The sequence below is a fragment of the Danio aesculapii genome, chromosome 11, assembly GCF_903798145.1.
Source record: "Danio aesculapii chromosome 11, fDanAes4.1, whole genome shotgun sequence".
In the NCBI taxonomy this organism is placed as follows: domain Eukaryota; kingdom Metazoa; phylum Chordata; class Actinopteri; order Cypriniformes; family Danionidae; genus Danio; species Danio aesculapii.
In genome coordinates this window covers 34,143,069-34,168,821 of record NC_079445.1, presented here as the reverse complement: position 1 = coordinate 34,168,821, position 25,753 = coordinate 34,143,069, and the positions used below count along the sequence as shown (strand labels likewise).

Genomic DNA, 25,753 nt, shown 5'->3' with positions numbered 1-25,753 from the left:
TGCGAGTCTGTGTAATCTCATGGTTTGATGAACAGAGCGTTTGAGGATTTGCTGCTCGCTGGCTTTGATCTCGGCTTAAGTCGTCTCCAGATGTTTAAAGACTAAAAGGGAAGATTTTTAAAAGTTCATTTAAATGACTTTTGAAGCTGAAGAGACCGTCGAGCGTTCACAACGTGTTTGTCCTTTGGAGATGTACATAAAGCACTACCTACATTATACTTATTTTCTATATTTATATCCATTGGGAAGAAAAGAAAAACAAAATGTCAAAACGTTGATGTTGATCATGAAAATTGTGGTTTAAAAATTAAAGACTATAAAATGTGAATTAGCGATGCACAGCACTAATTTAAACATATAGTCAGAAACCTTTTTTTTTTCTTTCGTTTTTTCTTTAAATAACCGATATTTAGGCTGATAAATTCACTACTTGATGTTTTTTTTGTTTTACAGTTGAAGTCAGAGTTATTAGCCCCCCTTTTAATTTTTTTTATTCGTTTTTAAATATTTCCCAAATGATGTTTAACAGAGCAAGGAACTTTTCACAGTATGTCTGATAATATTTTTTCTTCTGAAGAAAATCTTATTCGTTTTATTTCGGCTAGAATAAAAGCAGTTTTTAATTTTAAAAAAAAAAAACTATTTTAAGGTCAAAATTATTAGCCCCTTTAAGCTTTTTTTTTTTTTTCTACAGAACAAACTATTGTTATACAATAACTTGCCTAGTTAACCTAATTAAACTTTAAATGTCACTTAGCTGTATAGAAGTGTCTTGAAAAATATCTAGTCTAATATTATTTACTGTCATCACGGCAAAGATAAAATAAATCACTTATTAGAAATGAGTTATTAAAATTATTGTTTAGAAATGTGTTGAAAAAAAATTATTCCGTTAAACAGAAATTGGGGGAAAAAATAAACAGGGGGGGGCTAATAATTCTGACTTTAATTGTATGTATAAACAAATAGTGGGCAACTGACTTTAGTTTAATCATTTACTACATTTAATTTAGTTTTTTTATAAAGCTGCGGTCACACTGCACTTTTCTCCCCATAGACTTTCATTGATACACATGCAAACGCGGCAGACCGGAAACGCAAGCTTGTGCGACAACTTGGCAGTTCGCTGCTTTAATAAGTTCAAGCTGGGTGAACTCTAACCTGTGAAACCGCATCACATGGCTGCGTAGGACCAATTGAAGGTCAAAACAGTGCTTTTATTATTAAGTGTGTGTTTCAGTATAACTGCGCGCTTGTTTCACCACTTCTTTTTTTAATATTTATACACACAACTTTGTTCGTTTTGACCAGTTTTATTTCCAAAGCAATAAATCAAAGATCTTTTGAACCACAATAAATGTTTTCTTCCCCCAAACACAAAGAACTCTCCAGATCACGGAGTACGTTAAACCATGGAAAATAAGTCCAACTAAAAGTCCGACCTAACTCTTGTGCGGGAAAAAAAAAAGGGAAATTAATTTCTGTAAACAGCACGGTAAACAAATCTTCATATTTACCAATAGTATAAGTTGGTGCAAAATATCGACATCTTCAGCCGCTTTTTTCTTTCGTGTAATACTCGACGTGAAACTCTTCTCACCAAGCATCCAACAGCACGACCTCAGTTAATACTTCGTTTTTTTTTAACGACGATAAACATACAAAGCGACATTCTGCCGACAACGTCATCACTTTAAAAGTGTCAGTGTCTCTGCACTCGATGCGTGTGCGTGGCTTTGCGACTAGTGAGTGTTGGTGAAAAAAAATCAGACCATGAGTTCACAAAAAGGGCGACCGCAAACCTTCGCCCTCCTCAACAACACGTAACATACAAGGTCCTAAACACCACCATGTTAAAACTACTGCATTATGTGGGAGCTAGTGCAATCCAGACAGGTCTGGGATCAGTCGCAGCAGGCAGATCCTTTAAGGCCTTTTCTCCGATGCCACTCGTAGTAAACATTATGGCGAAGTCCATTTCTTCGGATTGAACGAGCTCCTCCATCGTGTCTCTGGATGGGGCGACGGGCGAGTGAAAACGGAGGGGAAGAAGGGTTGCTTTTGCCTCCTCATGCGTTTGGTTTGTAAGCAGTCTGTGAGGACGGAGGTCAGGATTGTTTTAGCCGTTTTCGAGGCAGGCCGAATGGTGTGCACTGGGCCGAAGCCAGAGCGCGGAACGCCTCTGCTACTAAGTGAGGATGGGATTGAATCATGGCTTTCCAACCTGCCGTTTCCATTATGTCTGCGGCGTGACTGTCAGAAAAAACAAGACTCAAGGTTACTATGTGTAAATGACATGACACTGGTCACACTGACGGAAAATAATCGGGGATTAAGCTTTATCTGCTGGATCTGTGGCAGGAGGTTTAACCAAATAAATATCACACATTCTGCATAGTAATGTTGCAAATCAACAGACAATTTACTAGCGTTTCATTACAGACTAATAAATGATGAAATGACTGTGACACTGAAGACTGACACTGATGCTGAAAATGCAGCTTTACCATAAAAAATTATAATAAATAAATATTATAATATAAATAATATATTGTATATTTCTAATTCACTGGAAGGCACCTAACAGCATAATGATAATCATATTCATAACAAAAAAATGCTTACCTTTGGTTGTGTAAAATAAAAATAAATGATACAATACATGTATGCCTGTATTTCTTCAAAGATGATATTAATAATAGTAATATTAATAATATAAAATAATAATATATAATAATAATAATAATACAGTTTTACTTGCATAAATAAGGTAAATTTGCACAATATATATTTTTTTAAATCTTCAAGCTGTTTCATAAACAAATGGATTATAATATAATAAAATACAATACATGCTTTTCCCCCCCAAATTTAATATTAATATTTTATTAATAATCTAAGATGATAACAACATTTTGTTTGCATAAAAAACGAACATACACAAATATATATTTTTTTAAATCCTCAAGCTGTGTCATAGATGCATAAATTATAATAAAATACAATACATGTAAGTTTTCTTTCAAAGATAATTATAATAATATTTACTTTATAAATAATTAAAATAATAATAATAAAATGTTGCTTGCATAAAAAAGGTAAATATGCAAAAATATATAAAAATTCTCAAGCTGTGCCATAGACGCATGGATTATAATTAAATGTAACGTATAAAACTTTTCTTTAAAAAATGCAAACTTTATTTTTTATAATAATAATAATCATATAATACAATTTAAATACATGTATGTTTTCTTTCGAAGATAATAACAATAACATTTATATTATTATTATTTTATTAATAATAAAAATAATAATAACATTTTGTTTGCATAAAAAAGGAACATGAACAAATATATTTTTAAAAAAATCCTCAAGCTGTGCCATAGATGCATGGATTATAATATAATATAATATATCTTTAAAAAATGCACAAATATGTTTTTTTTAATCCTCAAGCCATAGATGTATGGATTATAATAAAATAAAATAATAATAGTAACATTTTGTTTGCATAAAAAGGTACATTTGCACATATATATTTAAAGAAAACCCTCAAGTTGTGTCATAGATGATTGAATAATATAGTATAACATAACATAATATAATATAATATGCATGTATATTTTCATCCAAAGCCAATAATAATAATAATAATTATTATTATTATTATTTTATTAATATATAATCATAACATTTTGTTTGCATATCAAAAGGATCATGCACCTAAAACTAAATAAATAAACTATGCACAAGCTGTTCCGTGACTCATGATGCTTGGCAGGTCTTAGTCACTAGCAAACTAGAGTTCCTGTTAAACACAGACATGATTTTTATTTACAGAGGACTGTGGGAGATGGTAGCATGTTGGCACACGTACTTGCTATTCCAGTTCTTGCCATCTTTACAGCCGAGCTGTCGAAGAACGCTGCATCTGAGGAGAGAGAAGAGCAAACGTTACACGGATATCCCAACATGCACTGCAGCTACACCCTTCACCATCAGAACGTTCATCATCCAATCAGCTGTCCCGCAAATGAATCACAAGTAAGAGTGTTCAGTTTGGTTCTTTTGGTAAAAATGACACATTTATTCCTGGTTTAAGAAATTCTGTTTTTAGTTTAAGAGGTGTGTGTTTGTGTTCATGTTACAGTCAAACTCCAGTACAGTTCTTTTAACTCTTCAACCTTAATATCAATATAACAGGAGGAATTTTTTTTAAGATAGATACAGTGGTCCCTCATTAATCGCGAGAGTTACTTTCTAAAAATAATCCAGAATAGGCGAAATTTGCAAAATAGTGAGCTTTACAATTATTACAGATGTTTTAAGGCTGTAAAAGCCCTCACTACACACTTTATACACTTTTGTCAGACAGGCATTCACATTTCCACCCTTTTCTCTCTTGTTTAAACACTCTCAATGTTCAAACTTTCGTAATAAAATAAGGCCAGTATTACAGAATCAAAGCAAAGATCAAAACCTGTCGTCAAAAGGTTCCGTCAGCAAAAGGTTCTTAAAGCTGTTTAGTTTTTGTGCGGATAATGTTGGCATCCGGCGTAATGTTCTTTATCCTGCTGTCACTGATCCACAAACTACGCCGCTCACATGGCAGTTAGAAGTAACACACACCAGAGACGTGCATTCACATTTTTTGTAGTCAGAGCGTTGTGAACACTCGCGCTCGCCTCCCTTGCCATAGTAAGCTACTGTGACATAGCGCATATGAGATAAATGACGTCAGTACATAATAACCGGTTATGATTATTACTGAACCGATACCGAATTGTCCTCATCTGTATCGCGGTGCACCGAAGAAACTATTAATTTTGACATCCCAATCAGATGGCACTCTGTGGCGCAGCAGACATATGAACAGTGTCCGGAGTCATAGTTGGGCACTGCAGACAGCGGCACTGGTGTGCTCACCCTGATATAAACCTATGTTTACAATTCTAAAATGCATGGCGCTGCGTGGCGTGGCACATCCAGTGTGCAACCCACTTTACGATGGTCTTGTTGCGGACAGTACAACCCTTTTTGCATGCTTGTTAAACCTTAAACTGCAAGTTATCAAAGATTTATTTTAATTTGGCAAGCTGAACGCATACTGTACTGTACAGGAGACACGGAGGAGATTGATTGACAATTGTCTACAGCCAATCAGGACGCAGAACACAATGCGCTGTAAAACAAAAAAAAAGGATGTCAAATTGCTCAAAAAAAAAAAAAAAATCCACGAAACTGCAAGGCTGCAAAAGGTGAACCGCATTATAGCGGTTATAAAATATAATATATAGCGGTTATAGCATTATAAAAACCCCATATGAAGGTGTGCATTACTGACCAAAAATATTCATATCTCTCATATAGGATAAATATTACACACACCAGCACCACGGTTATTAAACTGGTAAATATTTACACAGTAAATACAATAGCCTGTCTGTTTATCTACCCGTCTGTCTATCTATATCTATCGTCTGTTTGTCATGTAAATTTAAATTTACTTTATTGGCATGACAAATATTACATATGAATGCTGAAACATTCGTTGTGTTTACATCAAACAGAGCATTATAAAACATTTATCATCTGTCTGTCTGTCTCGTCTGTCTTGTCTTTAATTCAATCCCCAACTGTTTTGTCAACCTTTGGTGTGGGCTGGGGTATTTGTAGGTTGCTAGGCGACCATCAACTGTTTTCTCAGAAGAAGACAAGCTTACAAAACATTGCTGTCTCTTTGATACAAGTGTTATTCATGGATTAAGTGTTTGGGTGTTCTGTGTTTGTCTGAGATAGTTAGTCGACCAAACTGTGTATATTACATATTATGTATGAAGCTGATTGGTCTATTCTTGTCACGTGACTGTGCTTACGGCATTCTTTCAACTGGGCCCTTCTAGAAGCGCAAGCCGCACACCTCCATTGGAAAAAAGGTACTTGTCTGAACTCTAGAAAAGACGTGATATGAGAACAGGCCCTAAGAGGCCGCTCTCATTTGCGATCTCCAGTAGTTGATCTTTTTGCACAGACATGGTGGATTCACCTGATTTGTTGACAAATGTGTTGTGGCTCTATTTCTTGGCAGTTCGGGGGTCCTTCACTCTGCCTTTTCCCTTTAGCAAAAAAGCTTTCCAAAGACGTCTGTTTCTTACTCATTTTGCTGCTTGTGGGTTAAATTTAGGCACTCAAGTGACCGAGATGTAACCAAGAGAATACGGTCATTATTCAAAATAAAAGATTTTTCAAAATAAAAGATCGTTCAGACCGTTCAGATAATAACTTTATGAACTCATTCATTCCGATAATGAATAAAATGACAATTATTAATGATTCTTGTGCGGACCGGTACCACTTGATCCAAGAACCGGTACCAGTCTGTGGCCCGGTGGTTGGAGACCACTGTTTAGATCTTTCAATCACACAGTTTATTTTTATACTGCTGTTATTATACATAGATAATGTGTTTGAACACTTTCACTTTACAAGTGACCGACTATTTACTCCTCAGAATTTTCTCTCTTTGCATTCACCCAGGTTTCTTTGCTGCTCTAATAGATATAGATGTATGACATTGTGGTATTACACATGGATATGTTTGCAAATAAACTACACTGAAAAATCTCTGTTGATTGACTTAATCATAGGCCAGCCCTAGTGAACAAAAGATTGCCTTTTGTTTTTTGGGGGGGTTTTTTTCAGATAGTGAGCACGAGTGTGTACTTGCCGATTGATGAAGTCTATGGCTTGTGCTTTGAGCTGCTCTGCACTGTGCAGATCCGCCAGAATGAGGACATCAGCCACGTTCTCCACAGACAGACTGTTACACAGAGCCTCCTCACACAACACCTTCAATCTCTCCAGAGCGTACTGAAAACACAAACAATACACTACAGATCAACCACAGACAGCAGAAACAAGAAGAAAACTCTTCAGAGTCACTAACCTTGTCTGCCGCAGCTAACAGGTTGTCGGCCATTTTCTCCAGGTTGGGAGCTTTACCAGTGTAAATAAATACCATCATTTCCCGAAATACATCCGGTTCCACGTCACTGATGTCTACACGGTTCTGCAAAAGGGTGGAGAGTATGATGTTTGTATTGACGGAAATAAAATGTGATTTAAAACTGTACAAAATATCATAGTATTGACTGCAGCTTAGTGTTATTAGACTTTACTAAAGGTAAAACCATGAAACTTAAGACATTTTTGTTACTTAAAGGGTTAGTTCACCCAAAAATGACACATTACTTCTTTTGATGAACATGAAAGGAGATATTTGGAGGAATGTTTGAAACTGGTAACCACTGACTTCCATAGAATTAGTTTTTTCTATTGTGAATGTCAGTGGTTACTTTTTTAAAATATCTTCTTTTGTGTTCAACAGAATAAATAATAATAATAATAATAATAATAATAATAATAATAATAACAACAACAATAATAATAATTCCTCAAATTTATATAGCACTTTACAATGGCATCCATTTTGCACCAGACCGCACACCACACACCAGCTGATTGGTGGAAAAGAGACAAAGTGATGAAGCCAATTATGATATGTGGATGGTTAGTGGGCAATGATCGACAGAGGCCAGTGGGCAAATTTGGCCAGGATGCCGGGGTCAAATCCCTACTCTTTTTTGAAAGACATCCTGGGATTTTTAATGACCACAGAGAGTCAGGACCTCGGTTTAACATCTCATCTGAAAGACAACACTCACTGAGCAGTATAGAGTCCCCATCAATATACTGGAGCGCTAGGACCCACACAGACTACAGGTTGAGCGCCCCCTGCTGGCCTCACTAATACCACAAAAAAACTAATAAAGGTTTGGAACAGGCAGGCCCGGATCAAGAATTCAGAGGCCCCTGGGCGCATTGCCTTGTAGGGCCCCCTACCCGGCAGCACCCCAATAGTTAATATAGAATAAGAATAATATAATAATTTTTTATTACAGCATTCTGTTGAGTTAAAAAAGAAAAGAAAAAAATCTGTATGCTTTTTATTGATGGTGTCATTTTCAGATAATTTAAATATAATGATAATATAATACTATTATTAGGTGGCTACTATTTGGTAAGAGGAAAATATATAGTTGTCTAAGCAAAATGTACTTTTTTAAAGAGAGGGAGGCACCTTTATTGAGACATGTGCCATCTAGTAAACGTCTAGAACGGAGCCATGAGGTCAGAGAATATGGGTGAAGTAGGTTGACTAACATTGTAAATACAAATTATTAAGATGTCGCTAACATTTAACACCAGGTGTACAAGAACTGTTTATGGAATATCTAAAATAACTATTTAGATGCTGTTATACACATGAAATAGGCTAAACTTTATTAAATACCCACGAGGCACTTGTGACTTTTTCATTATTTTCATTTTTAAACAAAAAGACTTCCGGTCTATTAAAAATAAATGTATTTCCAATCTGATATGTGATGGGTAAAAAAAGAAAAATGAGTTCGTCAGACGCTGAATTCGAACAGGGTTGAAGATCGATTGCATCATAACATATTGCCATGTGCTTTACAATCTACATCACTCAAGCTGTTAATAGTGGCGCTCTTTAGTTATCTTGTCTCTGTCAATTAAACCCTGATGGGTGAAAATCGCTTAAATAGTTTATTTTAACGAGGTGCACTATTTGCACTTAGCCTAAACGGACACTCTGAAATCTGCATTTCTCACCCCCTCGCAGTGGCCCAAAGTGCGCACGGGGCCCTGGGCCTGTGCCCATAATGTCCATTGGTTAATCCGGCCCTGGGAACAGGAGTCTTAAACTCAAATTTGTGGGGGGCCATTTCAGGGACTGACAATTCATAGGACGGCCGTTTTAACATTTAAGCACAAGAAAGAAAAAAAAAAAGTTCCTGATGTTTATAATTCAAGCATTTTGCTTCACACAACTGCTGAAATATATCAGTGGCTGTTTAAATGAGCATTTTGACATTTAAATAGTCATAATAATGATAATAATAATTATTATTATTCTGTCCCAACCAATTGTTGCTTTACCAAGAGTTTAACAGCTAGCTTAAGAACAGCAGAAAGCAGTTTGGATAACTTTACTGACAACTATTCTTTTTATTATGTAAAACTACAACAAAGACGGGAAAAGTAAGTATATATATTTACATTTACTTTAACATGTTCAATTCAACCAGCAGTAAAATGTACATATAGTTTTCATAGAACAATGTCAAAATTGTTCAACAAAATGCAGGGGGTATAAAACTGAATAATCAAATGACCCTTGAATATTTACAAAAATAAGAGCATTTAAATCAGCCACAGAAATAATCTGCATATGCGTTACTCTCGACCGCCTAAAAAACGAAAGTAAAACAAATACAGTATAATATAGTGCAGTACTTTAAACGTCCAATAGGTCAGAGTCAAAACCACAAGTGGCTATACGCACAACGATTGCGATTCAAAACATATGTTTTGGGGGGCAGAATCTTGTTATATTTTTAACGTCAGTAGCGGGCCTGAGGTAGGAGGAGGGGGGTCCGTAAATGGCTGGCAGGCCGGGAGTTTGAGATGCCTGGCTTGGAACCACTTGAGGGTGAATAAATTGTGAGCAAATTGGAATTTTTGGGTGAACTATCCCTTTAAAACGTATATGCAAAAAATGCAGAAGTATAAATTGAGTTATTTAGCTTAAGACATTAGTTTAAAATAAAAGAAACATGTAAAATGTATTTAAATATATTAATATTATATATAAAATAAACATTTAACATCAATGTAGTTTATGTTATTTAAAATGTTTATTTTTAATCATTTTAATAAACAAAATTATTTGCATAAACATTTTAAATAATAATATACATATATCCATCCATCCATCCATAATGTAGTAAACAGTAATAGTAAAGAATGGAGATCAACTGTATCTTATCACTCACTTTTTTACTCTCCTCCATTTTGTGTTCAAACATGGCATTGAATACTGGCGACCTCGCTGTGAAAGCAAACATGAATCATCAGTTTGGAGTGAATCATGTGTGTGTAAAGTACAGCCAAATTCATCATGTGCCTCATTATCATTTGACTGAACGTTCTCCATTGTTGTCTGTGCAGCTTGTCTTTTTTAGAGAGGCAAAAGTCTGTGGACCCCGAGCGTCTGTCGGTGACTGAACTCACCTGCCAGGATGGATTTGTGCGCTTTGAACTCTTGTCCTCCAACAAACAGACTGCAGTCAGTGAACCTGGAGCCTTCCCACAGATTGCCCAGATCATCTGAAAGCTGGCACTCAGGAACTTTCAGCATGTTTGTGTTCGACTGGCCAGAGATGTTCACAGAGTCCTGAACCACGCTCACCTAAACAAGTCAGCAAGGATGTTTCTGAGGCTAAACTTTCAGTGTACACTTTCATTTTAATCACAGCATTAGAAAATTCAAGTTAAAAGCCTTTAAATGTTACCTGTATTCAGAACAGAACAAGATAAAACCATAAAATATGAGTGACAATATAATTATAGTACTAAACTGTGTGTACTGTTACTGATCAAAAAGCTGTTTGTAAGTATCATAAACAGCTTATGTCTAGTTTTAAATGTCAGGTTCGAGTTGACAGTAAACGCTTTCATTTTTACCAGTATTCAAAAGAACAACATGAAATTAATTAATTAATTTATAAAGAAATTACTAAAATAAAATAAAAAGTAAACACACAAATCAGAAAATATGAACATAACAGGTCGAGTATGGATACTAGGCATATAAACATCTACCAAAAATTTATTAAATTATTAATACTATTATTACTATTATTATTATTACTACTACTACTACTACTACTAATTACAATATTACTATTACTACTACTGCTGCTACTACTACTATTATTACTACTACTAATAATAATACTATTACTACTACTACTACTACTATTATTACTACTACTACTAACTACTACTACTACTATTATTACTACTAATATTAATACTATTACTACTATTATTATTATTACTACTACTAATTACAATAATACTATTACTACTACTACTACTATTATTACTACTAATAATACTATTACTACTACTACTACTATTATTACTACTAACTACTACTACTACTATTATTACTACTAATAATATTAATACTATTACTACTACTACTACTATTATTACTACTAATAATATTAATACTATTACTACTACTACTATTATTATTATTATAACTACTAAAACTACTATTATTATTATTACTACTACTACTACTACTACTACTACTACTACTACTACTAATAATAATAATAATAATTAGTAGTAGTATTACCACTATTACTACTATGACTAATTATAACAATACTATTACTGCTACTACTACTACTACTATTATTACCACTACTAATAATAATACCATTACTACTACTATTACTAGTACTACTAATAATACTATTACTACTAATATCACTATTACTACTACTACTGCTGCTACTACTATTATTATTACAACTACTATAATTATAACTACTACTACTACTGCAACTATAACTACTTCTACTTGTACTATTATACTTGTACTACTACTGCTGCTGCGATTACTACTACAACTACTACTACTACTACTTATACTACTATTATTATTATTATTATTATTATTATTATTACTACTACTACTGTTACTACTACTATTACTACTATAGACTGATTTCACGCGGCCGCCATTTTAAACAGCGAAATCGAGGCTGTGGTGGGAAGAAACCCGGAAGTATCGCTTGAGTCACACAGGAATGTACCCGGCTGTATATCTTATCAGTGAAGAGAAATCGACACAAATTTATACTTTCACTGCCTTCCGAGTGACTCAAATGTCCGTTCTGAATGAATAGTGAAAATAAAAAGGAATATTGGACCTCATTTTCAGCTATAGTGAGGGAAACATTTTCTTTCCCCCTACACACGTTTTAGATGCCATTCATCAAACTCAAGTTAATGAACTGATTCTTTCACTGTATTAGACTTGTCACGATACTAAATTTCGGTTCTGAAATAAAAAAAAAAAAAGTCCATTCCCCATTAACATTTAAGGCACGGTTGATGGCATTCTTAAACAGCGCTGATTTGCTATTGTGTTCATGTGCTCAACAGAAATGACTGTGATTGGCAGTGAAGGTCATCAGTTCACTGCACTTCACAGATGCTTACAGAGCACAAACACAGATGAGCGATCCACTGATGAATCGACTAATCTTCACGGCTTTAAACTCTACAAAGTCCTCTCTGTTGAGCACTGGTGAATACTACGGCTAATCAGCGGTGTTTATTAGCGCTCAGTGGCGCTTAAATGTTAGCGGGAATTGAACATTTTTAAAACTTCAGTTCCAGGACAACACTATTACAGACAACACAAGGATGTGCTACAGAGGACTGCATAGTTTTATCACTCCCCGGGTTACATAGGCTGAAGCTGGGAAGCATCACCATGGTGTTTACCTGCTGCCATGAACAGAAGCCTAGGAGGACACTTGAGCATATTACTCTGAAAGAGATTGTGATGTTGTTTGATGCCTAATATGCTTTTAATTGTTTAGATTAAACTAAACTGAATGATATTAAAGTAATGTTTACACCATATCTGCATTCTGAAATTGTGGCAACAGCTGGGGGGTTATAGTACAAAGCATGTTGCTGCAATGTTTACAGTGCTGATCCTATACTTCCGGGTTTCTTCCCACTGCAGCCTCGCTTTCGTGTTTTAAAATGGCAGCCGCGTGAAGCGTACTACTACTACTATTATTATTATTATTATTATTATTATTATTACTACTACTTCTACTACTACTACTACTACTAATAATAATAATAATAATAATAATACAAACACAGAACAAATATGATTGTTTTGCTATGATTGTTTCTCATTACAACATGGATATAACTTGACAAAAAAACCTACAGGATGAGCTTTCTTTGAACTTGAGGTGTGACACTAAAATAACCTATGTAATGGTCATATAAGAGGTGCTTGACAAAACAAATGCAATCACAGAGAATGTGGACAGCTACTGAAATGCAGCCCAAGCTAAAACATCTGCAGGCTTTTCAAATACCTCCATGTTTGAGGGTTGAAAACTAAGTAGCGTGGACGCCATGCATAACCATTGCTAAAAGTTGTGGATTTTAAAACAATAGCACACTAATGTAGCCATAGCCAAAGTTTACATGAAACAATCCATTACCTCACAGAACAGGGTGAGCTTGTCGTCAGGTAGAAGTCCGTTTGCTTCATCCAGCAAGAAGTCTCTCCTGATGAACTTCTTGAAGCCCCAGTCCTTTCCCTGGACGAAGCGGTAGGCTCTTTGGCTTTCTGACAATTGATGCATGGATATGATTAAAAGGCTTTTCCATGTAATTAAAGTCATCTCTCTGAATGTCCAGAAAAGTCTTACCCATGGCTTTAGTTTCTTCTCTTTTGGCGTTCAGTAAAGAAAACTTGAACTTTGCTCTTACTTCGCTTTTTGGGCAGCTGACAAGCAGTAAATACAGTGAGAGGTAATCTTTACTCTCGTCATCCAGACCCTTTGGGTTCACTCGCAAACACCTACAGACAAAACAAAAAACATTTCATTTTTTTAATCCAACAAAAATATGAAAGAAAATTTGTGTCAAAAATAATAAATCAACTACACTACTAAAAACATTACTGAAATCTAACCACTTAAAAAGAATAAGAAAAGATATATCAGGTATATAAGAAAATCATAAAGCTAGACTATAATTTTTCTAATCAATCTATACATCTGTCCATCCATCCGACTAACCATCTATCCGTCTATTTATCTTTCTGTCTGTCTGTCAATCAATCTATATATCTGTCCATCTATCCCTGTCCATCCATCTATATATCAGTCTATCTATCTGTCCATCCATCTAACCATCTATCCGTCTATTTATCTTTCTGTCTGTCTGTCAATCAATCTATATATCTGTCTATCCATCCGTCTAACCATCTATCCGCCTATTTATCTTTCTGTCTGTCTATCAATCAATCTATACATCTGTCCATCCATCCGTCTAACCATCTATCCGCCTATTTATCTTTCTGTCTGTCTGTCAATCAATCTATATATCTGTCCATCTATCTCTGTCCATCCATCTATATATCAGTCTATCTATCTGTCCATCAACATATCTATTCATCCATCCATCCATCCATCCATCAATCAGTTTATCCATCTATCTGTGTCTATCAATCTGTCCATTCATCTATCGGTGTCTATCCATCCGTTCGTCCATCTATCTACATGTCTATCTATCTGTCCATCTACATAGCTGTCCATCCATCCATCCATCCATCTATCTAACTGTCCGTCCATCCATCCATCCGTTCGTCAATCTGTCTTTCCATTCATCAATCCATTTATCTATCTATCAATCCATTTATCTATCTATCCATCCATCCATCGGCTTGTCTATCTATCTGTCTGTCCATCCATCTGTCTGTCTGTTCATTCATCTATCCATCCATATCTATCTGTCTGTCTGTCCATCTACCAGTCTGTCTATCCGTCCATCTATCCATCCATACGTCCATCTGTCTGTCTATATATCTTTCCATCTGTCTGTGTATCCGTCCGTCCGTTCATCTATCAATCTGTCTATCTATCTGTCTATCTATCCATCCGTCCGTCCATCCATCCACAGTGCTTAACATAAACAAGTACACTCCATTCTGAAAATTAATATTTCTATCCATTTCTCAGTGAATATAGGTCATATATATTGGTGCATTTAAACAAAACAGATTTATTAAAAAGATATATTTATTAAATTGATATTTTAGTTACCAAACATCTTTAGAAATAGAAAGATAATTTAAATTCATGCAAAATATTTTAAAAATAAAATAAAAAACTACAAAATTTCAACAAAATATTATACTTTTTTTGTTTCTCTTGAATTTTGCTTTTTTTTCCCCCTAACATATAAAGTTGAGTACTAATTTTGGACTGCTATCATATGTTATTTTGTTAGATTAATCAGTACTGAAGGTAAATCTGGAGCTAATCTATTGTATATGCACAAATATAACATTGTAAAGCTTGCTATAAAAAACAATGTCAATGAGAGATTTGTGAGGGGTGTATTCATATATGTTCAGCACTGTATCTACCATTTTTTAAGGACTGCAGAGGACACTGCGGCAGGACTGTGACCCAAAATATTAGATATTGTCTGAACTTTATTGGACTCTAGCATTCATCGTAAAATCAATTAATCAGTTGTCAGTGTAAAACATATCTTTGGCCATCTCCAAAATGTGTCCCAGAAGATTTCAGTGTAAACCCAACCTAAATCAAAATGGGCCGCTGTGGATCCACAGACAATGATATTTGGAAAGGTCAAGCCTGTATTTGAGCGTGTCTGCGAGTGTGTTTGGTAGGGCAGGATTGACAGCATTAGAGAGAAGACTTAAGAGGCCACTTGACAACACTCTGAACGCAGAGAAACACACCATTTCATCTTGTCGTTGGGGCCTGAAGAGAAGGTTGAGCTCCTCACGACTTCTCCCATCTCCTCCCGACAGAAGCTGAAGTTGTTAATCGTCCACATATAAGAAAATTTCACAACTTTCACCTGCAGATTAAAATAGAAGATAAATAAGATATTTATAAAAGTCACACTCTCAGCTTAGAAATATCCATCTTCTATTTGCTCAGGCCATGGTAACACTAGTCTGTTTTCACTTTTTCCTAAAAAAAAAAGAAAAAAAAAAAGCCTTTACCAAAGAGCTGTAAAAGCATAAAAACAAAGCAAAAAAAAACATAAAACAAACATACAGCAACAAAGATATTTGATATTTATATTGTGATATAAATATTTGATATTTATAGATTAGATACTTATAATGTGTTAAAAGCCAAAGAGTAGAATCAGTTTTAAGGCAACTTTCTCCGTTTTAGCAAATGGAATGATTTATGGTGACAAATCTTACTTTGACACATATTTTGCAAAAATGCTTTGAAAATTTTCAAAAACTCAATGAACTCTGGGCAAATTTACTACCCTTTATAATGTTCGTGGCTGGTTTTGCCCCATTGACTTCCAATATAAAGACATTGTTAGATTACAAAGCCATGACAGCATATAATCATGCATTCTTGATTGTTGCTGGTTTTCCTTGTTGGGGAAGATACAACTGGTCATTTTTGCTGTTGATCATCAGTTGCACTGCAAAAAAGCTTGGCTGCTTTATATGGAGATATATAGTGTGTGCGTGTGAGAGAGTGCAAGACTTTGCACACTTACCTTGACATGTCTGAGAAAATCTAAATAAGCAGCTCAGCTCGCAGAACAGACAGTGCATCCGAAAAGTATTCATAGCGCTTTAATTTTTCCACATTTTTTTATGTTACAGCCTTATTCCAAAATGGATTAAATAAATGTATTTCCTCAAAATTCTACACACAATACCCCATAATGACAATGTAAAAAAAAGAGTTTTTGAAAAACTGAAAAATCACATGTACATCAGTATTCACAGCCTTTTTGCCTTGAAGCTCTTAATTGAGCTCAGGTACATTCTGTTTCCTCTGATCATTCTTGAGATGTTTCAGCAGCTTAATTGGAGTTCACCTGTGGTAAATTCAGTTGATTGGAAATTATTTGAAAAGGTATGCACCTGTCTATATAAGGTCCCAGGGTTGACAGTGCATGTCAAAGCACAAACTAAGCATGAAGACAAAGGAATTGTCAGTAGACCTCCGAGACAGGATTGTCTCGAGGCACAAGGCTGGGGAAGGTTACAGAAAAATGTCTGCTGCTCTGAAAATTCCAATGAGCACAGTGGCCTCCATCATCCTTAAGTGGAAGATGTTTGGAACCACCAGGACTCTTCCTAGAGCTGGCCAGCCATCTAAGCTGAGTGATCGGGGGAGAAGGGCCTTAGTCAGGGAGGTGATCAATAACCCGATGGTCACTCTGTCTGAGCTCCAGCATTCTTCTGTGGAGAGAGGAGAACCTTACAGAAGGACAACCATCTGTGCAGCAATCCACCAATCAGGCCTGTATGGTAGAGTGGCCAGACAGAAGCCACTCCCCACCTGGAAATTTCCAAAAGGCATCTGAAGGACTCTCAGACCATAAGAAACAAAATTCTCTGGTCTGATGAGACTAAAATTGAACTCTTTGGAGCTAATGCTAGGCGTTACATTTGGAGAAAACCAGGCACCGCTCATCACCAGGCTAATACCATCCCTGCAGTGAAGCATGGTGGTGGCAGCATCATTCTGTGGGGATGTTTTTAAGCAGCTGGAAGACTAGTCAGGATAGAGGGAAAGATAAATGCAGCAATGTACAGAGACATCCTGAATGAAAACCTGCTTCAGAGTGCTCTTGACCTCAGACTGGGGCGACGGTTCATCTTCCAGCAGGACAATGACCCAAAGCACACCTCCAAAATATCAATGGAGTGGCTTCACAACAACTCGGTGAATGTCTTTGAGTGGCCCAGCCAGAGCCCAGACCTAAATCCTATTGAACATCTCTGGAGAGATCTGAAAATGGTTGTACATCGTCGCTTCCCATCCAACCTGATAGAGCTTGAGAGGTACTGCAAAGAGGAATGGGCAAAAATCCCCAAAGACAGGTGTGCCAAGCTTGTAGCATCATATTCAAAAAGACTTGAGGCTGTAATTGCTGCCAAAGGTGCATCAACAAAGTTTTTAGCAAAGGCTGTGGATACTTAATACATTTGCAACATTTTCAAAAATCTTTTTTCACATTGTCATTATGGGGTGTTGTGTGTAGAATTGAGGAAATAAATTAATTTAATTAACTTTGGAATAAGGCTGTAACATAAAAAATATAAATACTTTCCAGATGCACTGTAGTAAATATAGTAAGTGTATTTATCCACATACTATAATTTGCTGTTACAACTCTATATAAACGCCAGAAATGTTTTTTCAGAGGCCTATCTCAAGGGTTAATGCTGCCAACTGATAATCGGCGGTAAAAATTACAAATTTTAGCTTTCCCCAAGAGGGAAAACCACCAATAACAAAATGGTGTCAATGAATGTTATTATAATGGACGTCAATGGGGCAAAACAGCCACGAACATAACAAAAGGGTAGTAAATTTGAACATTACACAAGGGTTAAGACTATATTTAAAAACTATGTTTTTTGGCCAAACACACAAATAATCTCTAAGTCTTGGGGCTACTATTGCAAAAGAACCTGTACCCACTTTTTTTCAACCTCATGCAAGAAAAATTAAACAGTAACTTTGCTCAGCACATCTAAATGCCCTTGATGGAGTATACACTTGAATTAATTCCTAAAAAAGGTATCCACAAAATGACCCTCCAAATTGTAGATTTTGAAAACACAGCAGACTCAAAAAATTCCATGTGACTTCAGTGGTTCAACTGTAATCATACAAAGCTCCAAGAGCAGTTTTGCGCTCCAAAAAACTTTTAAAATGACTTGTTTTCTGTTCCTCATCAGGGTGCACATTTACTATTGACATTATGATGTATTCCCATTAGAATCAGCAGCACAGCACAACACACAAGTGCTATATTGCCTGAAGTAAACATGCACTGGAATGTGATGTGGCAAATAATAATTGCATGTAGAATACAATTTTATATGCATTTTTGCCTCTGACATGCATTTTCAGTCATGTAGGAGATGTTGATAGGGATGTTTTCTGACACATTGGATAAATCAGTATTAAAAAAAAGGTTGATTTCATTTTAAATCACTATTAAAACACAAGCACACACAGCATCATTCTCTTTCTCTCTTACCTGCGTATAACACCAGCTCTCCGCCACAGGTCCGGATGTCATTTCCCCCGGTGGAGGGGGCGTGGGAACCCGTGACATGGCCTGCTTTCACCCTTCCAGGTCCCTGAATTAGCTCACTGCTCGGCCAACACACAAAATTAAGTCAAAACTGTACAACTGTATTTAAAACAAGCCACTCAGTCAATATGATTTCCCAATACAGAACTGGTTACAATCATAAGGCGGTGCGCTCAAATGTCTATAAATAAATCACAAGCGAGGTTGACTATTAGGTCAAAGTTTATATTTAGTGGTTGCTAAAGGCAGAAGTGTTTAATTATACCAATGCAAATGACATGAAGAAGGGAACCAATAGCAATGGTGTTTTGGCATATTATACGGCTGTTTTAGGGTCTCTAATAGTGTACCATAATAACTGACAATATTTGTTTTATCGAACAGTTCAACATGCAAGATTTTATTATTGAGTGATTTCGCATTTTAGACACAATGTTGCTAATAAAAATGATAAATAAAGCAGGAGCAAAGAACAAACTCAGGAAAACACTGGTTACTAGTTATTGGATTTTTTTAAAACTCCAAAACTACTGAGATATTCCCTTAAATGATGCAAACCTACTGCATTTTATTATTCATTAAGATGAAATCATAAGCCCAATCACAAAGTCAAAACATGCCTCCTCAAGATAAGAAATAGCAATTAATTTGACTTGATCCAAGTTGACAATACAGTTTAATGTTTGGGGTTGGTAAGATTTTTTTAAAATAATGTTCTATTTTTGTCCAAAAAAAGTTAATAAATATATACACTCACTGGTCACTTTATTAGGTACACCTGTCCAACTGCTCGGTAACGCAAATTTCTAATCAACCAACCACATGGCAGCAACTCAATGCATTTAGGCATGTAGACATGGTCAAGACCATCTGCTGCAGTTCAAACTGAGCATCAGAATGGGGAAGAAAGGTGATTTAAGTGACTTTGAACGTGACATTATTGTTGGTGCCAGACGGGCTGGTCTGAGTCTTTCAGAAACTGCTGATCTACTGGCATTTTCACACACAACCATCTCTAGAATGATATGCAGTGAGCGGGGAATATTGGGGGATATTTTTTTCTTGGCACACTTTGGGCACATTATTACCAATTGAGTATTTTGTCAATGCCACACCCTAGTATTGTTGTATTGTTGCTGACCATGTCCATCCCTTTATGAGCACAGTGTACCCATCTTCGGATGGCTACTTCCAGCAGGATAACACGCCATGTCATTAAGCGCGTATCTTCTCAGACTGGTTTCTTGAACATGACAATGAGTTCACTGTACTCAAATGGCCTCCACGGTCACCAGATATCATTCCAATAGAGCACCTTTGTGATGTGGTGGAACGGGAGATTCGCATCATGGATCTGCAGCTGACAAATCTGCAGCAACTACGTGATTTTATCATGTCAATATAGACCAAAATCTCTGAGGAATATTTACAGTACCTTGTTGAATCTATGCCATGTAAGATTAAGGCAATTCTGAAAGCAAAAGGGGTCCAACCCAGTTCTTGTACCTAATAAAGTGGCCGGTGAGTGGCTAAGCTGAATTTTCAGCAGTCTTCAATGTCACATGATCCTTCAGAAATCCTAAATTGCAAATTTGCTAAGGAGTTGTTTTTATTATAACCAATGTTGCAAAAAGTTGTGCTACTTAATACTTTTGTAGAACCCACAAAACATTTTTAGGACTCTTTTATTTTTATTTTTGTCTTTACTGCTACTTTGATTAATGTATGTTTAATAAATATATTAATTTCTTTCAAAAGATGAATCTTAACCCTACTGGCCTAGATTTTGCAAATAGCAGTGGATACGTCAAAAATAAAGTTCCAATGGTGGCAGAAACATAACTGTATATTACTGTAATGGAAGGGGGGCGTGGGGGGGCAAACAGAAGGTCATTGAAAATGTATAAGATCAAAGAATACCTTATTTTCAGAGATCAGCAGGTTGTGTTTCCATGTCATCCCTGTGCTCAAGCTCAGAGACACAGCCGTCTGTGACTGGAAACAATGACTAACAGTGCATACTGACCTCAGCCTCTAAAACAAGTCATCCTAGAAAGCACAGACACAACTTACCACACACACATGCATGAATTTCTTCAACACCAGCAAAACCTACAGCACTTAAATAATAAGTTATATAAATAATATATTAAGTAATATATTCGATGTTGCAAGAACAGATATCAATCAATAAAAATATATAAAGCCAACTGATTTCTTGCGATTTCTTGCTATTTTTGTAAACCAGACATTACAAACTTGTGCAGACTTTAACTGACCATCATTACAAAACAAAATACCTTCAGACAGACAAGGACAGAAAGCTATTTTATACTATTGCGAGGCTATAAATGTCCTTGTAATTGTATAGGTGATAAGTAGGGCCAGACAGAATCTGCAGACATTTCTTTGCTATTACTGCAGAGAATTTTGCAGAAAAATAAAAATAGTAGCATAACTAACAACTTAATATATGAAATAAAAAATAATCACTTTTATTTAATGTTTAAAATGCAAATCCAATTAAATCAACAAAGAAAGTCTCTCGTATAATATATCTACTAAAAGACAGAAAATGTTACAAACTGTATTGCAAATAAATCATATGAACATTTTCACATTGGTAAATATTAATACTGAAATTAATTTAAAAGCTGAATAAAAATAAATGTACACACATTTACACAAGTTAATACATAGACTCAATGATGGGCTACAAATCTGCCAATTTCTGTGCGCACAGATTCTGTGTGGGCCTACTGATAATTATTATTACTGTATTAATCAACAATATGAGCTTCAAATCAAGTCTTCATTAAACTCATCTATACTCTCCAGCTGACCGTATGAAAACGCATACACACACTGACCTCAGTAAGAATGCTGAATCTCACTTGTGGGAGTTTTGCGTGCCTTCCAGAGAGGAGAGCTTGGCAGATGAGGGCGCTTCTGTGGGATGCCACTCTCAGCAGACTCACTGAACCCTGGCAGGGAGAACTGCATTTTAAGACCACATATACACTGGCACAGCGTCAAGTTCTGTCCCAACTGCTCTGCAACCCATGTTTCTCTTAGACTACTGACATCAGAATGCTGATTTGAACATCAAAGATTTGAGGGAGGTGAACACGATGATCTAGAACTAAAAGGGGGGGGGTTGAAAAAAAAACAAGATGTGTTTGGGAACGTTCTGTCATCTGAAAGGTGAAACGACGCAGAAACAAACACAAGCCAACTGTGAAACATTTGAGGAGAACACACACACACACCATGAAATTGAGGAAGGAACTTTCTCAAAGTCCTATACATTTTCCTTCGGCGGAATGAACCATCAACTATTCCGACATTTGTTTTACGCGGCGGTACTGCGAGTACACTAGTACACCAGTAGTACTGGGAAACACTTATACACTCCTACATTCACTCACACACTACAGCCAATTTAGTTTATTCAATTCACCTATAGCGCAGGTCTTTGGACTGTGGGGGAAACCGGACCACCCGGACGAAATCTACGCAAATACAGGTAGAACAGGCCAACGTCACACAGAAATGCCAACTGGCCCAGTTAAGGCTCAAATCCGCAACCTTCTTGCTGTATGGAGTCAGTGCTAACCACTGAGTTACCATGCAGCCCCAAAGGTCTTTTATAGACCATTTCGATGTGACCATGCCATTGGCCCATGAACACTTCCTGCTTGTTGTCAAACTATTTCACAACCGTAACAAGAGGCAATTCAATCATATCTTAACATAATAACAGCTATCATAACATTATTTATCAATATCTGGACCTTTTGGGATTCTCAGAAGCTATAGAAAATGTAAAACTAGGAAATAGAATATGACCATTGTTATTGTTTACATCCCTCAAAATGGTCAAAACGCATAGTTGCAAAAAAATACACAGTGGTTTTTTTCAATAGTAAAGGTCTAAAGTTAACTGGTTTAATACAATGGGTATATGCAGAAGCATGCAAAAGGACTTTTAATTTGTCAGTAACCTGGCTCAAATGTTTCTGGTGAACGGTATGCAGTTGAAATTGGCACGTTTAAAGTCTATTTTCTTTAAAAAATCAATTATCTTCACTGCCGAAATGATATTCACTATAAAGTGAGTCTCAGAATGTACAAGAAGCGCTGCATTACATTACATTTTCCCACGCCATATCTTTAAAGTATTTAAATTTATTATACTCCAGTATTTCCAATGGCGTTTCTGCGCTAGTCTGCTGATCCTGACGGGCGAAAGTAAATGGCTTTTTATCTCTGTTTACACTTGAACAACTAAATGAACACTGAAGTCTATTTACCAGATTATATTTTAATCACATTACAACATCGATGCTGTAAAAGGAACTGTATAAAATTAAAAAAGTCACATTAAACATTCACCAGAAGTATATCGGTATGGAAAGAAACACTAGTTCTGCAAATACCCTATTTATAGGCAATGGCAACAGCTATTTAGCAATCAACATTTGAAGTGGATCAAAACATTTCATCAAGGCTGTCCTAAACCTTGAGAACAACACCCATTCTTGTCTTGACTTTTTGATCCACTTGAAATGTGGATTACTGTAGTCAAATTTAAAGGCTTGATTCACTAAATTCTGAAAAGATGTAGCTTACTTTTGTTCCCCTTCGTTTAACCATGAATGTTTGGGGGGGGGGGTTTGGCTGAAACCGTGGTGAACCATAAATTCAAGTAAACGGTCGCCAGCACTTTTAAAGTAAATAAAATTAAGACAAAACAAAACTAATATCTGTGGCCCATGATGATACACTGGGGTTAAATGTGACAAAACTGAACATTATTTACAATGTCATTAGCTTCAATCCATAGCCTCTCCAATCAGTCCTGATCTTTCACAACAGTCTGAAGGACAAGCTTCCTGTCGCATTGACACATGTGGGTGCAAACACACACACACAAACTCAAGTGATTGTTTACAACTTTTAAACACAGGCTGAAGCATCCAGGATAATCACAAGTATCAATATGATAAACAATACAACAAACCCTCCCCATAGAAAACAAACAGCATCCACTTGCATTGGAGTTTATGTCAGTGTAAGTGTCTAATGACAGCAATCAGTTACTTTGGTAAGACTGGCATTATAGTACATTGTATGATGCATTGCAAAGTTAACTTACACAGTCAGATGCAAAAGTGCTAGCAGTTCCCATAAAGCGAGGCAGATATAATTATTTTATACATATAATTATATAAGCATTATGGTAAGCACTGTCACCTCACAGCAAAAAGGTTGCTGGTTCGAGTCCCAGCTGGGCCAGTTGGTGTTTCTGTGTGGAGTTTGCATGTTCTGCCAGTGTTCGTGTGGGTTTCCTCTGGTTTCCCCAACTTTTTAATACAGGCTGAAGGATCCAGGATAACCACAAGTATCAAAACGATTAACAATACAACAAACCCTCCCCATAGTAAACAAACAGCATCCGCTTGTATGAGTTTGTATCAGTGTATGCGTCATGTGACAGGCATCTGAATGCATTCAGAACTGTTTGTCGAGGCTGAGGATTACGGGTAATAATATCATAAATGTCGTAATAATGTTCAGCATCTTGCAAGAGAATGATTTGCTTCCTAAGACTCACCAGAAGCCACAAATTTAAACGTATAGGGACAATACAAAAATAAAACCTGTAGCAGACATGTCTATCGACCATATTGAGGATTGTAAACAATAACAGTGGTCCTTATGTATTTCCCTTTTTTACATTTTAATTTCCATAACTTTCAAGAATCCAAAAAGGTCCAGATATTGATTAATAATGTTATCATAGCTGTTTTCACGTGAAAATAGGATTAAATTGCTCTTGTTATAGATGAAAATATTGAAATTGTTTGATAACAAGTTGGAAATATTCAAGGGCCAATGAAATTACCACATGATCTATTAATTTTGTGTTGTCTGTATATGTTTAATTTTACTCTCAAGGTGCTGGTAGTGATTAACTGTTTTTTAGGAAACAACAAAGACATCGAATTCAGCTTAAATCTTCTTTAATGTTGTATTTAAGGGAAAAGGGGCACCTACATGTTGAATGGCACGGGGACAAGTAAATATACAGCACAATTCGTTTTTAAGTGAACTACCCTTTAATACGGTTGGTGCGCGTGAGCTGTTGCAAACCGCTAGAAACGATTCGATAGTAGCGAAGAAACCTAGCACTAGTTATGCGAACTGGATTCACTGAAAAGATCCGACTCAAAAGAAATGATTCGTTCGGGAATCGGACAACGCTGTAATGCGCTACGAAATCATTCCCATCCGCCCCAAGTTTCTGTTATAATTCGATAACCGTGTTTCTTACCGCGTTCGAACAACTTTATACAGACATGTGAACGCCGAACACTTGTCGCCATTCCGTTAAACCCGCTAGTTGTGCGACTGATGCGGAAAACGAAGAGAAAAAGAGTCGAGGAAACCAAGTTAGCCAAGCAAGGCTCGTCTCGTCTGGCCTACATTTCACGCACGGCCCAAACAAGAGACAGAACCACAACAAAGCCGAGCCAACAATGTTGCTTAACGGCCGAAACAACTAAAGATCCTTCTACTAAACCCCGCACGGATCTGATTTGTTTGTCCCAGAGCAACACATAATAGTGCAGATCGAGTAAGCATCTGTCTTTGTGTCAGTGCGCAGAGCGGTGTTCAAAATGCAAGAAAAAAATAATTTTACAAACCTCTCAGACACTCCGCATCACAGACATAGAAACACGGTACGATATGTGACCTGAGTGAGTCGCAGAAAGAATTTTGTGCGAAACGAGTGAACTTTTGAGCCTTTCTCTACAGATAAGGGGTGTTTTTCTCTCTCGGTCTCTCATAGCGCTGCCTGCGCTTCAGCTCTAGGCAGGCGCACTGCGCATGCGCTCAGAACTTCCTC

At 36.3% G+C, this 25,753-nt stretch overlaps 1 protein-coding gene across 1 annotated transcript; it reads right to left on the bottom strand.

Moving 5' to 3' along the window:
- Positions 1-1,293: 1,293 nt before the first annotated feature.
- Positions 1,294-25,722, bottom strand: spoplb (speckle type BTB/POZ protein like b). Its single transcript, XM_056468336.1, has 13 exons — positions 25,551-25,722; positions 21,711-21,824; positions 20,761-20,889; positions 18,784-18,899; positions 15,482-15,603; positions 13,416-13,567; positions 13,206-13,333; positions 10,162-10,339; positions 9,924-9,979; positions 6,950-7,072; positions 6,731-6,873; positions 3,881-3,934; positions 1,294-2,253 (listed from the first exon to the last, which is right to left on the bottom strand). Exons 4-13 carry the CDS (start codon positions 18,859-18,861, stop codon positions 2,109-2,111), a joined length of 1,179 nt encoding a protein of 392 aa, XP_056324311.1. The 5' UTR covers positions 18,862-18,899; positions 20,761-20,889; positions 21,711-21,824; positions 25,551-25,722; the 3' UTR covers positions 1,294-2,108.
- Positions 25,723-25,753: the final 31 nt, after the last annotated feature.